The 12,599-nt window shown below is 53.3% G+C and overlaps 1 protein-coding gene across 6 annotated transcripts in view; it reads left to right on the top strand.

The window, feature by feature from the left end:
• ARSG (arylsulfatase G) overlaps positions 1 to 12,599 on the top strand; it is an 88,254-nt gene that overhangs the window by 50,732 nt on the left and 24,923 nt on the right. For 5 of the 6 annotated variants that reach the window (XM_079798557.1, XM_079798555.1, XM_079798553.1 and 2 more), the window contains 4 exons: positions 3,027 to 3,214; positions 5,518 to 5,565; positions 6,978 to 7,089; positions 9,669 to 9,806. In XM_079798557.1, the coding sequence (XP_079654683.1) occupies positions 3,208 to 3,214; positions 5,518 to 5,565; positions 6,978 to 7,089; positions 9,669 to 9,806 (305 nt within the window). In that variant the 5' untranslated portion in view covers positions 3,027 to 3,207. The remainder of the gene's footprint in view (positions 1 to 3,026; positions 3,215 to 5,517; positions 5,566 to 6,977; positions 7,090 to 9,668; positions 9,807 to 12,599) is intronic. The other variant, XM_079798554.1, reaches the window with a different exon arrangement.

The raw sequence follows: 12,599 nt of genomic DNA, 5'->3' as shown, positions 1-12,599 counted from the left end.
GCAGCAACAGTGGCAGGAGCCTCTCTTGCCTCCGCGGCAGCGCTAAGGACCCCTTGGGGGATGCCCAAGTGGGCCTAAGCCAGCAGTCAGACATCCCCCTCAGGGACCCAGACTGCGAGAAGGTGCAGGCCAGGCTGAAAGACCCCCTTCCCCCAGTGCACGAATATTGTGCACTGGGCCTCTAGTTTCTAAATAAGGTCACATTCTGAGGTAGTGGGGTGAGGACTACAATATATGCTTTTGGGAGATAATTCTACCCAGAGCAGGAAGCCGTGACTCGGAAGGCCGAAGGGGTGGGGTGAGCCAGAGCGTGGGCAGTGACAGTGGCCAAGCAGAAGGTGGTCACTGAAAACCTAGGGTTGGGGGATGGCATGTCTCGTCAGCATGCTGTCTTGGGTTGGGAGAGTTAGCCTGGCATCTTGGAAGGTCACCAGATTGACTTAGATGAGGACCATGTCATAGGCACCATTAGGAATCGGAGGAGCTGACGGAGGAGTTAAGGGGCAGGGCTCAGACCTCACCTCCCAATGGGAGGCTTATCAGAGAATCTGTGGTCACCTTTACACCGCCCTGAACATGAACATAAAGAATTATATTTCAGTGTTATAAAGGATATGCCCAAAGCAATATGATTGTATGGGGAAGAGGGGGCCTGACTCTGTGCAGGCATGGGGGGCAGAGTCCGGGAAGATGACGTAGAGCTAGGTCATGAAGACAGCTGGGAGTTGTCAATCAAGATGGGGGAGGGAAGTAGGAGGGAGGCCTTCCCAGTGGTGGGATCAGCATGTGCAAAGGCACAGAGGTATGGGAGTAATATGTGTGTTGGGGGCACAGGGTGTGGAGAGTGGAGAAGCAGGTGCGCCTGAGGAAGCAGGCAGAGAGAGACTGTGCTTTTTAAAATAAGAAATTGGTGTGATCAGATTCACATTGTGGAAAGATCTTGGCATTAATGTGGGGGCTGGGGGCTGGGATGGCTGGAAGACCAACCTCTTGTAATAATCTATCGAGGCAGTGACAGAGGGGACAGACCTGGGAGCCATTTAGGAGGCAGAATCAATAGAACTTGGTGACCAGTTTGACATGAGGAGTGAGCAAGAGTGAGGGGCTGTAATGTACAGCGTGGTGACTGTAGCTGACAATACTGTAGTGTACATTGGAAAGCTGCTAAGAGAGTGGATGTTAGAAGTTCTAATCACAAGGAAAAATACTTGGATATGAGGTGCTGGATGTTAACTATTGTGGTCATTTCACAATAGATAGACATATCAAATCATTCTGTCACACACCTTAAATGGATACAATGTTATGTGTCGATTATATCTCAATAAAGCTGGAAAAAATAATAAAGACATTTTTCCACATGGCCACAATCATGAAAATGAACAATGATTCCCTAACTGCATCTTATATCCAGTCAATATTAAGTTTCTCTAATTAGCCCCCAGATGTGTTGTTACGTTAGCTTGTCTGAACTAGGATCCAATCAAGGACTATTTAGTTATGTCTCTTTAGTCTCTTTTAATGTTATAGTATCCCCCCCCCCCCATCCAATTTCCCCTCAGATATTGGCTCTTTTCCCCCAACCAGTTGTCTTATAGAATGTCTAGAGACTGGTTTGTGCACTTATTTCCTTGTGGTGTCAAACAGCTTGTTCTTCTATTAGCGATATTTTCTGGAACCTGGAAATTAGCTCCAGGGGACTGATTAGGTTCAAGTTAAATGTTTTTGGCAGGAATCCTCAACTTTACAAACTTCATGCTGCATCCCATTAGGAGACACACAAGGCCGGGTTGCCCCATTGTCAGTGACATTAAGTTTAGTCATGTTCCCCGAGGATAGGAAAATGGCTAGACTGTTTATGCTTCTTCATGGTGTCTGACAGAGGGCTGGGCATGTGGTAGTGTGTAGTGGATACAGTCCGCTCTTGTTATTGGCGGTAGTTATGTTCTATAAGGTCTCCGTGAACACTGAGTTATTGGATAATTATTGAATTACTAGAGGCCCAATGCACAAAGATTCGTGCAAGAATGGGCCTTCCTTCCCCTGGCTGCTGGCACCGCCTTTGCTCCGGCCGGAGCCGCCTTTCCGCCGCCCAGAGGCCTGGAGCGGCTGGGGCGGTGCAGGACGCAGGTGTCCCACCCTGCCTCCGGCCACTCGGCCTGCATATGCAAATTAACCCTCCATCTTTGTTGAGTTAATTTGCATACTCACTCCTGATTGGCTGGTGGGTGTCGCAAAGGTATGGTCAATTTGCATCTTTCTCTTTTATTAGTGTAGATGAAGAATATTGAGCCATTGCTTCTAGGGGAAATACAGGGCTAGGTTCCTATGTGCCTCTGGCCACATTTTCATCAACTGATCAGTACAGAACCTTGTTTTGTGTGTGTTTCTGTTTAAAGGCAGCTTGTTTAACATATATTTTTGATTCATTAACATTGAACTCACAGCCCACAGCACTAGAACGCATTCCTGAATGAAGCTTATAGAACATGTATATTTTCCCGTAAGGCATATCACAGCCTTCCTGAGCTTAGGACCGCTGGCCAGCACTTCAGCCTTCTGCTCGAGGGCTGTGTCAAACAGCGAAATCAGCAACACGAAGAACAAAAATGCAAAAACCAGGGTACTGACCAGACTCTGAAAAGGAGGACACTTGCTTACAGAATGAGAGCCAACTTCAGCTGGGCCTGTGCAGGTTGGGTGGCTGAGATTTTCCGAAGGTCTGCCTGTGACTCTGTATAACTGAGTGAGAGCCATGGAATACTGATTTCTGGGTTACAAATACACGTAAGAAATATGGAATCTTTGGATAAAGAGGATCCACTTAATATGTTGGATTGTATCGATTGGAATGACCCGTGTGACCTTGGATTAGTCCCCTTACCTCTGGCTTCCTTTTCTTTACTTGTTCTATTGGGCGAGCTTTTCCCCAGCACCAGAATCCCCAGAACAGAGTGGGAGTTGACTTTTTTCTTGGCCTGGCTTCTTTGGTTGGAGAGATCTCGATCACTTTCCTTTCCATGCAGGTTTGTGGATTTCCACGCAGCTGCCTCCACCTGCTCGCCCTCCCGGGCCGCCCTGCTCACCGGCCGGCTGGGCCTGCGCAACGGGGTCACACACAACTTTGCAGTCACCTCTGTGGGGGGCCTTCCGCTCAACGAGACCACCTTGGCCGAGGTGCTGCAGCAGGCCGGCTACGTCACCGGGATGATAGGTAACGTGGGTGCCCCACAGCCCCAGTCCCATCTTGAACAGTTCGCTTCTCAACCCAACAACCCTGTCATGCTGATACCTGTATGATCAGTCACGTGTCTCTCAGGTGACAAAGGAGAGAATGCAAGAGTATGAGTCAGCTTACCACTAAACCTCATATTGTTAACATCTCGGGGAATTGTGCTGTGGATATTTGTGTGTGTTTTTTTGCTTTTGTTGCTGCTTATTACTATTACATTTTCATTTTTTACTATACATTTCATTTCCGTTTTGTTGACTTTTCATTTATCTTCATGTACATTTCATGTCCTTTTTGTTTTCAGAGTGCTTATTTATAAATTAAACAGTATATTAGACATGTACTGTATATGAGAGAGATTAAAACAGAGGATCATTTGGGGGTCTGGAACGGGTTCATTCAGTTACATTATTTCTAATGGGGGAAATGTGATTCGGTTCTCGAGCAGCCTTCCCAAACAAATTAAGTCTGAGAATCGAGGTTCCGCTGTACTGGGCTGGCTGCTTCACCTTTGTGTAGCCCTAACACGCTACACGCTGCCTCATCTGCTCCTGTCGGCTTTTCTGTTGATTTCTTGCTGTCTAAGCTGGGAATGCTTTCGGCGGTAAGTAACTGTGAAGGCCTAACAGCGGGCTAAGGGGTATCTGAGCTATTTTCCTCTCATTCTAGTAAGCGTAGAGGTAAGTGATTGCTTCTGTTGGCTCAGCCACTCGGAGACATCGTTTCTGCTCTGCTGTCCTTACTCTGTTGGCTTTTGTCCTGCTTGTTGTCCCTTGGTTGCCGTGGAGCGGCCTCAGACCATTCGCCATCATTGGCTTCAAGGAAGGAAAAAGGGGGGAGGCAGTGCTAGCCCACTTGTCCCCTTTTATCAGGAGCACGGTCTTTTCTCAGCCCCAGAAGTGCACTTGCACCTTATTGGCCGGAGCTGGGTCACATGGCCACTCTTCGTTGCAAGGAAGACTGGGAAATGGGGGCGGGGGGGTGGCGGGGTCAGGATTATAATGGTTGATTTGGCCTCAGGCACAGGTTCCCAACCCCAGGTTCCCAAAACCACAGTTCTGGGAGCGGGATGAGAGGGGACCTGGGCGTAGGGCAGGCAAACAGCAGCGCCTGCCACACTGCCCACCAGCGTGCTTTCCTTTCTCACTAAGCACCTCTTACCTAGTCTTTACTTTGTGCCCGGCACTGGGCTAAGTGTTTATTTGCTCCTCGGATGGCCGTGCCCTGGGTCTGGCTTGCCCCACACTCTAGGGAGGAAGCCGAGTTCCAGGCAGGTGTGGAGGCTGGTTCAGCGCTGCCTGGCCCGGAGCGGGTAGATGAGACAGGTGTGTCTGGTCCAACTTGTTCTCGTGCTTTGCTTCATCGCTGGTCTCTCCTCTGAGGCAACCCAGCCGTCCCGGCATCCTCCTGGGGCTGCCTGTGCTTGTTATTCCGACTCTCCGAGAGCCGGGTCCCGTGGGAATCCTGCCTCCTTCCCCCGGGCATGAAGTAGGAGGGTCAGTGTGCCGACAAACGGGCTGCAGCGAGGGTCCACGGCTCAGATCTTTGAACCACATTCATTCCCGGGCCCCTTTGCCTGCGAGCGATTCCCCCGGGCTCTTTACTCGGAGCAGAATGAGCAGGTCAGGGAGGTCCAGCATTGTGGGAGCACTTGGCTTGCATCACCAGTCTCCCCCTCCCCCCCACCCCGGACCTCAGGCATCGACAGAGCCAGGAGTTTGCTCGTTGGCAGCGGGGTAGGTGTCGGTGCGCTTGAACTGCAGTGGGGAGGCCGTTCTCCTTCGTGCTCTGCGGGCTGTGGGCGTTGGCCAGAAAAGGTGATGCAACCAGGCGAGACCCGGGCGTCTCTGAGACCGTGTGGGGCAGGCACCTGCACCCTCGGCAGGGCCCCAGCCCCCGAGAGCAGAGTGGCGGGTGCAGCTGGCTGCGGGGCGGGGGGGTTGCTGTGGGCACTGGAACCTCATGGAGGGGCGAAGCTCAGCCTGCTGGCTTCGCTGGGCTCCCAGGAATGGCGTGTCTTCCCCTTGCACTGCCTTCTCCTGTGGAGGTGCTGAGTCACCCTTGCTCGCTTTCTGTCTCCCCGTGGACTCCCTCTGGGCCCCACAGAGCAGGGCTCGGCTTTGGCACTGTGTTTGCAGCCTCATCACTTTGCAGCCAAATCTGGCCTCCCAGCCAGAACCCAGTGAAGGGCAACCTGATGGAGAACCGAGAGTGTGAGCAGCTCCCCGGAGGGGCTGGGGCCCCCAGGAGAGGCCCCTGAAAGTCTCTTTCTCGTTTCCCTGCAGGCAAATGGCACCTTGGGCATCACAGCTCTTATCACCCCAACTTCCGTGGTAAGAACTCTTTGGGGGCTTTGTTACCTGGGAAACGGGAAATAGGGACCTCTGTGTAAAAGGACCGGAATAACCTTGAGGCCATCCCGCTCCTGAGTGAGGATATCTTTGTTCACAGTATCCCTCGGGTGCCTTTGGGGTGCCTGGGCTCCCCTCGATCTCACATCCTCCTCCCTGTCCCCTCTCCTTGGCTCCTGTCTGCCCCCTGGCTCCCCATCGCGAGCCCCACTCTTCTCCCTGGCCGGGTTCCTCGCATCTCAGGGGACATGGCTGATGTGAGGTCCAGACCATCTAGTGTGGGAAGAAGTAAACATTGTCCGATAGAGCCTCCAACGCAGGGACTCCGGCGCGGTGGGACTTGGGGGAGGAGTAGAGAAATCCCGTGGGAAACTTCACACTAAAGCTTGGGTTGGAGAAGAGACGGGATGAGGAAGGATCTCAGAAAAAAGCCCACACGGATATTCATGCCTCAGTTTAACTCACATCCTCCCCCACCCTCCCGACCCCACCTCAGTACCCCCGGCCCAGGCCCACCAGCCTCCTGAGGTCCATCTGAAATGCCAGCCCTTCCTAGAAGCACTTTGAGATTTATGCCCCCACCCCACCCACGCCCAGCATCTGGGGGTAACGTCTTCCTCTAAGCCAGGGGTGGGGAACATCTGGCCCGTGGGCCACGTAAGGCCCACAAAGTCATTTGGTCTGGCCCTGCCAAGGCATTAGGAGTGAGTTAATGTTTCTCTCTCACATCCACGTTTCTCTCTCTCGGCTCCTCCTTCCCTCCCTTCCACTGTCTTGGAAAATCAAGGGGAAAAATGTCCTTAGGTGAGGATTAACCACACATATACGTATATGTCTGACCAAATACAGCAGGCTGACTTTTTTAGTTGATCATTTTGTATGGCCCCCGAATGATGTCATAAATGTCCAAATGGCCCTTGGCAGAAAAAGGGTCCCCACCCCTGACCTAATCGCTCTTGTTGTTTTACGGATTCTCCATCTCTTATAGCTTAATCTCTGTATGTTACGTTCCCTTCAGATGGGAAGTATTTTGAGGGCAGAACCTATTCTTTTGTCCCTTACAGCGTCATGCATGTAGTAGATTTTCAGCAAATCCTTCCCCGAAGTGTCAGTAACTGCACGGGGATGGTAGGGGTTTAATCATTCTCTCCACTTCCTCCCACTCTGGGTTAACTAATCACAGGCCGTGTCCCAAATCTGGCCTTCCAGCCAGAACCCAGCCAAGTGTTTATTGCAGACTACAAAGGGATATTCATCAAATCCTCTTTTAATTACATCCTCCGTAGCACTGCGGTATGAGATCGGGGAAGGTGACATTTTTGTCCTGGGTGTAAGAATGTAAGCTCCTGGAACCGAAGCCGAGTGGGGGTGCTAACTAGTTGCTTCTCTTCCAGGGTTTGATTACTACTTTGGGATCCCATACAGCCACGATATGGGCTGCACAGACAGCCCGGGCCTCAACCTCCCTCCTTGCCCGGCATGCCCCCGGGGCGAGAGACCATCCAGGTAATTGGCTGTGGGATCCAGAGCCACAAGTCCTGGGGGTGTGGTCCCTCAGGAGGAACTCAGAGGGGCTGACAGGGGACAGTCAAGACAGCAAAACAGTGCCCTGGCCGGTGTGGTCAGTGGTCAGAGCGTCGGTCCGTGCACTAAAGGGTCGCATTCAAGGGCATGTACCTGGGTTGTGGGTTCGCTCCCTGTCCCCGGTTGGGGTGCGTGTGGGAGGCAACCAGTTGATGTGTCTCTCTCACATCAATGTTTCTCTCTCTCTGCCCCTCCTTCCCTTCCTGCCACTCTCTCTGAAAAGCAAGGGAAAAAAATATACTTAGGTGAGGATTAACAACAAAAAGACAGCAAAAAAAAGAGCAAGAAAACGTTTAGCAAAGGTGAGGCCCACAGAATTTCACAGAATTTCCTTATTAGAATTCGCGGGGTTCCTTGGACCGTTGAGCTCTGCTGGGCAGAGCCCGGCACGGCCACGGTCTCGCAGGTGGGGTTCCCTCCCTCTCTGCCTGCTGGCTCTGCTCCTGGGACACTCACCTGGCCCAGAGAGGAAGCACTCAGGGCTCCTTACAAGCTCACCCCACTCCCCACCCCGACAAATAAGCCTGCATCTGACATTGGACGCCACGGGGCACTCATTTACAAACCTAGTCAGTGATCTGGGAAATGCTCACCACGTAAGTGAGGAAAGCAGAAACAGTCGCCACCAGTGGGATCACAGCTGCCTCAGTGTTTGTGCCGTATAGCCTGTCCGGAGACACCCACAGGATGTGCCAACCATGGGCCAGCCACTCTGGTGGTGGGACTAAGGGTTTTGTGTGTTTTTTTTTTCTTTCTCATTGCATTTCCCAAAAGCCAGTAATGAGCCTGCAATACATTAACGATCAGAAAAAGGTGATAAAGCCCTGGCCGGTTTTGCTCAGTGGATAGAGCATCGGCCCGTGGACTGAAGGGTCCTGGGTTCGATTCCGGTCAAGGGCATGTACCTCGGTTGCAGGCTCTATCTCCAGCCCTGGTCTGGGCGTGTGCAGGAAGCAACCAGTTGATGTGTGTCTCTCGCATTGATGTTTCTCTCTCTCTCTCTCTGCCTCTCCCCCTCCCTTCCACTCTCTGAAAATCAATGGAAAAATATCCTGGGGTGAGGATTACCAAAAAAGAAAAAGGTGATACACCTAATGCAGGTAATAAAGCACCACAAACCACGTGCTCCGCTCGTGCAGACTGTGCATGGAGGTTACAAGGTCGCAGGCGTTTCAGCTGCTTGGGGAAAGCAGTCTCGCTGGCTCGTTAACAGCACAGCAGTTTGTATAATGATGGCCGTTGATTGAGAAACGGTTACATTCTAGGCGCTCTGTTTACTTCCCTGCAGTCCACTGTGCGAGGCCGGGTTTGTCTGGGCTGCACAGGGGAGGAAGTGAACCTGTGCCCAGGTCACCCTGAGCTGTAGGAGGGGGGATGGAGACTCAGGCTGGCGTCTCTGAGTCCAGACCCCACCCTGAGGCCTGCGTCTCACAAGATGCCGGGTGACCCGTGTGCACACTGCAGCGTGAGAGTGAGGCCATAGAGCATCTCCGCCCTTCTTCTCTGGGGATCACGGGAGGCCATAGGACAGATGTCAGCAGTTCCTTTTAAATCCATGTTAAATCACATAGGGGTGGGGGAGGTAGGAGAGGGTAAAGGGCAGATAAATGGTGATGGAAGGAGACTTGACTGGGGTGATGAACACACAATACCATATACACAGATGCTGTATTATGCGATTGTACACCTGGAACCTATATCACTTTATGAACCAATATAAATTCAATAAAAATAAAATAATTAAAGATTAACAAATCAAATAGAAAAAAGGACTGGCTTGTGGGGGGGCGGGGAGGAAGAGTATAAATGATGGAGCTGCAATGAGATCATAAAAAGCTGAAAAACTCAAGACAAATGTTGAGATTAGCATTGTGATGCCCCGTAGCGTGATAACTGCCCAAGCTCATGGCCAGAGTCTTCCCTCAGCCGCACGGAGGACGCGTGTACAGGTCAGACTCATTTTGCTCTGTAAGACCAAGGGCTGAGTTTGTTTTTTCCTGGAAGGACTATTGGTTTGGCCTCCATTTTTTTTTCTCCAATGGCTAAAGTTTCTCCAAATTCTCTAAACATGGTTTGAAATTTTACAGTTGTCCCCGGCCATCTGCTGTTCTGCTGTCGGATGTTGTGCCTCATGAAGTTGTCGCACCCCCACGGACAAGTCATCGTTTAGGGGGGACAGTGGGAAAAGCCCGGGATGGGCCACTGATGGGCTGTGGGGCTCTGCTTGCGTAATTCAGTCTGTTTAGACCTCAGTTTCTCTCCCAGCAACATGGGAGTAATAGAGTTCCTAGCTCACAAAAGTCTTTCTTCAAAGGGAATGCAAGAAGGTATGGTGGTGGTTTTCCACTTGGAGGGGGAGGTGGCCGGCTGGGAAAACCCCCGGGCGCCAGGCCGTTAAGGGGTTCGTAGTGAGGTGCGTCGCTGCGTTAAAGCATCTTGCTCCGCCTTAGGACCGCGTAGGTCATGGAGCTGAACGCTCCCCGTCTGCGGTTTGCACCCAGGAGCCCCGACAGGGACTGCTACACGGACGTGGCCCTTCCTCTGTACGAGAACCTGCGCATCGTGGAGCAGCCCGTGAACCTGAGCGGCCTTGCGCGCAGGTACGCCGAGAAGGCCACCCAGTTCATCCGGCGTGCCAGGTGAGGAGTCCTCTGGCCCCGAGGGCCCCCGCCACCCCCTGCTCCCGTCCACCACGCCCCCTGGCCTCCCTCAGCTCTGCAGAGCCGTGGCGGGCTCCCTGTCCGGCCAAGGGGAACGCACACCCGACTCGCGGAAACAAACTGGAAAGCAGTCCTCCGCGGACTCCCCAGGCCCGGGGCTGACGGTCCTCGGGTTGTTCCCTGGGCTCCCCCGTTCCCGCGGAGGGCAGGCCCCACGGCCAGCATCACAGCGTCCGCGGGCAGGGCTGGCAGCCGGCTGGGTCTCGGAACGGTTTACTGCTTGCTTCGAAGAAAGTGTGATACTGGTTGTTTTTTAAAAAATATATTTTTATTGATTTCAGAGAGGAAGAGAGAGGGAGAGATAGAAACATCAGTGATGAGAGAGAATCATTGATCGGCTGCCTCCTGCACGCCCCACACTGGGGATCGAGCCCGCAACCCGGGCAGGTGCCCTGATCAGGAATCAAACCGTGACCTCCCAGCTCATAGGTCGACGCTCAACCACTGAGCCACGCCGGCCGGGCAAGAGTGCGATACTGTTCACTCACCAGCTCACGAATCAGTTAAAGGACAAACCAACCAATGAACACTGTACTTACCACATGAAAAAGGTGACGCGTTTGCTCATTTATTCATTGGTTATTAGGTGAAAAGCCACCCACATCCCATTGGCTTTTAACAGACAGAGAGTGACCCTCAGGCAGGCAGGTCTCTTTAGGATGTGACTTTCCAATTCCTCCGTGATTTTCAGAATCAGCAGAAAAGGCCCCCGGGTCTGTGCTCCTTGCTCCTTCGGCCCACCCCGCCCCTCACCTCCCCCTGCGACCCCTGCCCCCCGCCGGGACTTGTTTGTCAGAACTATCAGGGTCCCCGGAGTGTGGGGTCCTGCTCTCCTCGGCAAGGGGCCAGGCCCAGGACGTCTGTGAATGTTTAGCTTGGATCCTTGCTTGAACTTGGACCCTTCCTCTAGCAGTGACGCTGAAAGCTAATCCTCGACTTGGGTTTTTGAAAGCAGCAGGCGAAGCTCTGAATGGACAAAAAGGGAGAAAGCAGATGGTGTGGGCTCCCGCGTCCCTGCTGGCCAGGCCTCTGCTCCTGCGGGGCCTGGGACAGGGGCACTGAAGCTCATTGAGGGGGCGAGGGCCTGACAAGGAGGAGGGTGTGGGACACGGGTATGAGGAGTAATGAGGGATATTTGGAGTCAGAGGGGAGGCTCAAGATTTCGGGGTGTTCACCATTTGGCAGTAGGTCCTAGAGGTGCCCACGCCCCGCCTTCCCGGCCTGGAGCCCAGGACCCACATCGAGATCTTGAGTCCCTCTTCCACTTGCCCGGGGCCCTCCCCCTGAGGGGCTCTCCTTACTGGTCTGTCCCCCCCTGTGGGGCTGCCCCCCCTCATCTTACCCTCACCCAGCCCCCACCTAACACCCTCCATCCTGCTTGGACGGCCTGGCAGGCTGCAGGAGCCCAGTGGGTTTCCAAACGGAACCGACAGATCCAGTCCGGGTTCCGGAAGCTTGTCTGTAACAGGAGGCCCAGAGGGGAGTGGGGTAATGGGGGGGGGGGGGCTATTGCAGCAGCCCATTCCGGAGAGACCCCTGTCCACTCGACCCCATGGGGCCATCCCTGAAAGCCAGTGCCATCCTGCCAGCTGGGAAGCCCCGCCTCCCCCTCCTCGCCTGCTCCCCCCCGGCCAGGTGCCTGCCGGGGCCTTTCCTGAGCGGCGGGTGCCCCTCGCCTGCCGTTGATAATTTCAGATCAGGATTTCCCCCGGCCTTACTGTCCCCGGGCCCTCACCTTCAGTGCTTCTCCGCGCCCGTCCCGTCCTCTCTCCCCAGAAATGTCCCCTCTGGCATCTTCACTTGTTGTTCTCTTCCCTGCTTGCCACCCCACTCCTTTTGCCCCACAAATCATATGTTCCCTTTGGGAATTTCTGAAAGCAGAGGTGAGCAAACAGAAAAATCACCCAAAATGCCCCGTCGCAGAGATAACCCCTAGAGAGAGGCGGGGCGTGTTCTCCTAACCCAGTGGTCGGCAAACTCATTAGCCAACAGAGCCAAATATCAACAGTACAACAATTGAAATTTCTTTTGAGAGCCAAATTTTTTAAACTTAAACTTCTTCTCACGCCACTTCTTCAAAATAGACTCTCCCAGGCCGTGGTATTTTGTGGAAGAGCCACACTCAAGGGGCCAAAGAGCCGCCTGTGGCTCGTGAGCTGCATGCAGTTTGCCGACCATGATCCTAGCCTCATTCTGTGCCGGTGCTTGTGGATAAACAAAAACAGAATCCTACTGTCTTACGATCGGCTTTTCCCCAAGCACCAGCTATCCTCCGTTATTCTCTACTCAGCACCAGGAGCCTCACGAGGGGGTGCCCTCGGGGCTCGAGGCCCCAGGGAGCCGATTTGTGTGGTTTTTGCAAGATGCCATCTTCTCGGATTCTCAAGTGGCATCAAGATACAGGGAAGGAGGTGCATCCGGGGTACCTCGTGTCCTCACTCCTGCCAGCTTGTATTATTTGTAGTTATTAATAAAAAGGCTACCGTGGAGGTTAAGCCAGTTGCCCAGGGCCAGACAGCCATGAACTAAAAGTTCTTGAAATTTGGATGCGGGTCTCCAAGGCCTGGGCTTTTCATCAGTCCACACGTGTGCCGTCTGTCATCACCGCACGCCCCTCAGCCTCTGGCCGAGGATGCTAATAGGACGTTGGTGACGGCTGGGCATGTGGAGGATAGTGATGAGGGCGGAGACAGAGAGTGGGCGATGGGAACC

The sequence above is a fragment of the Cnephaeus nilssonii genome (genome assembly GCF_951640355.1).
Source record: "Cnephaeus nilssonii genome assembly, chromosome: 19".
Lineage (NCBI taxonomy): Eukaryota > Metazoa > Chordata > Mammalia > Chiroptera > Vespertilionidae > Cnephaeus > Cnephaeus nilssonii.
This window is presented reverse-complemented; position numbering and strand designations above follow the sequence as displayed.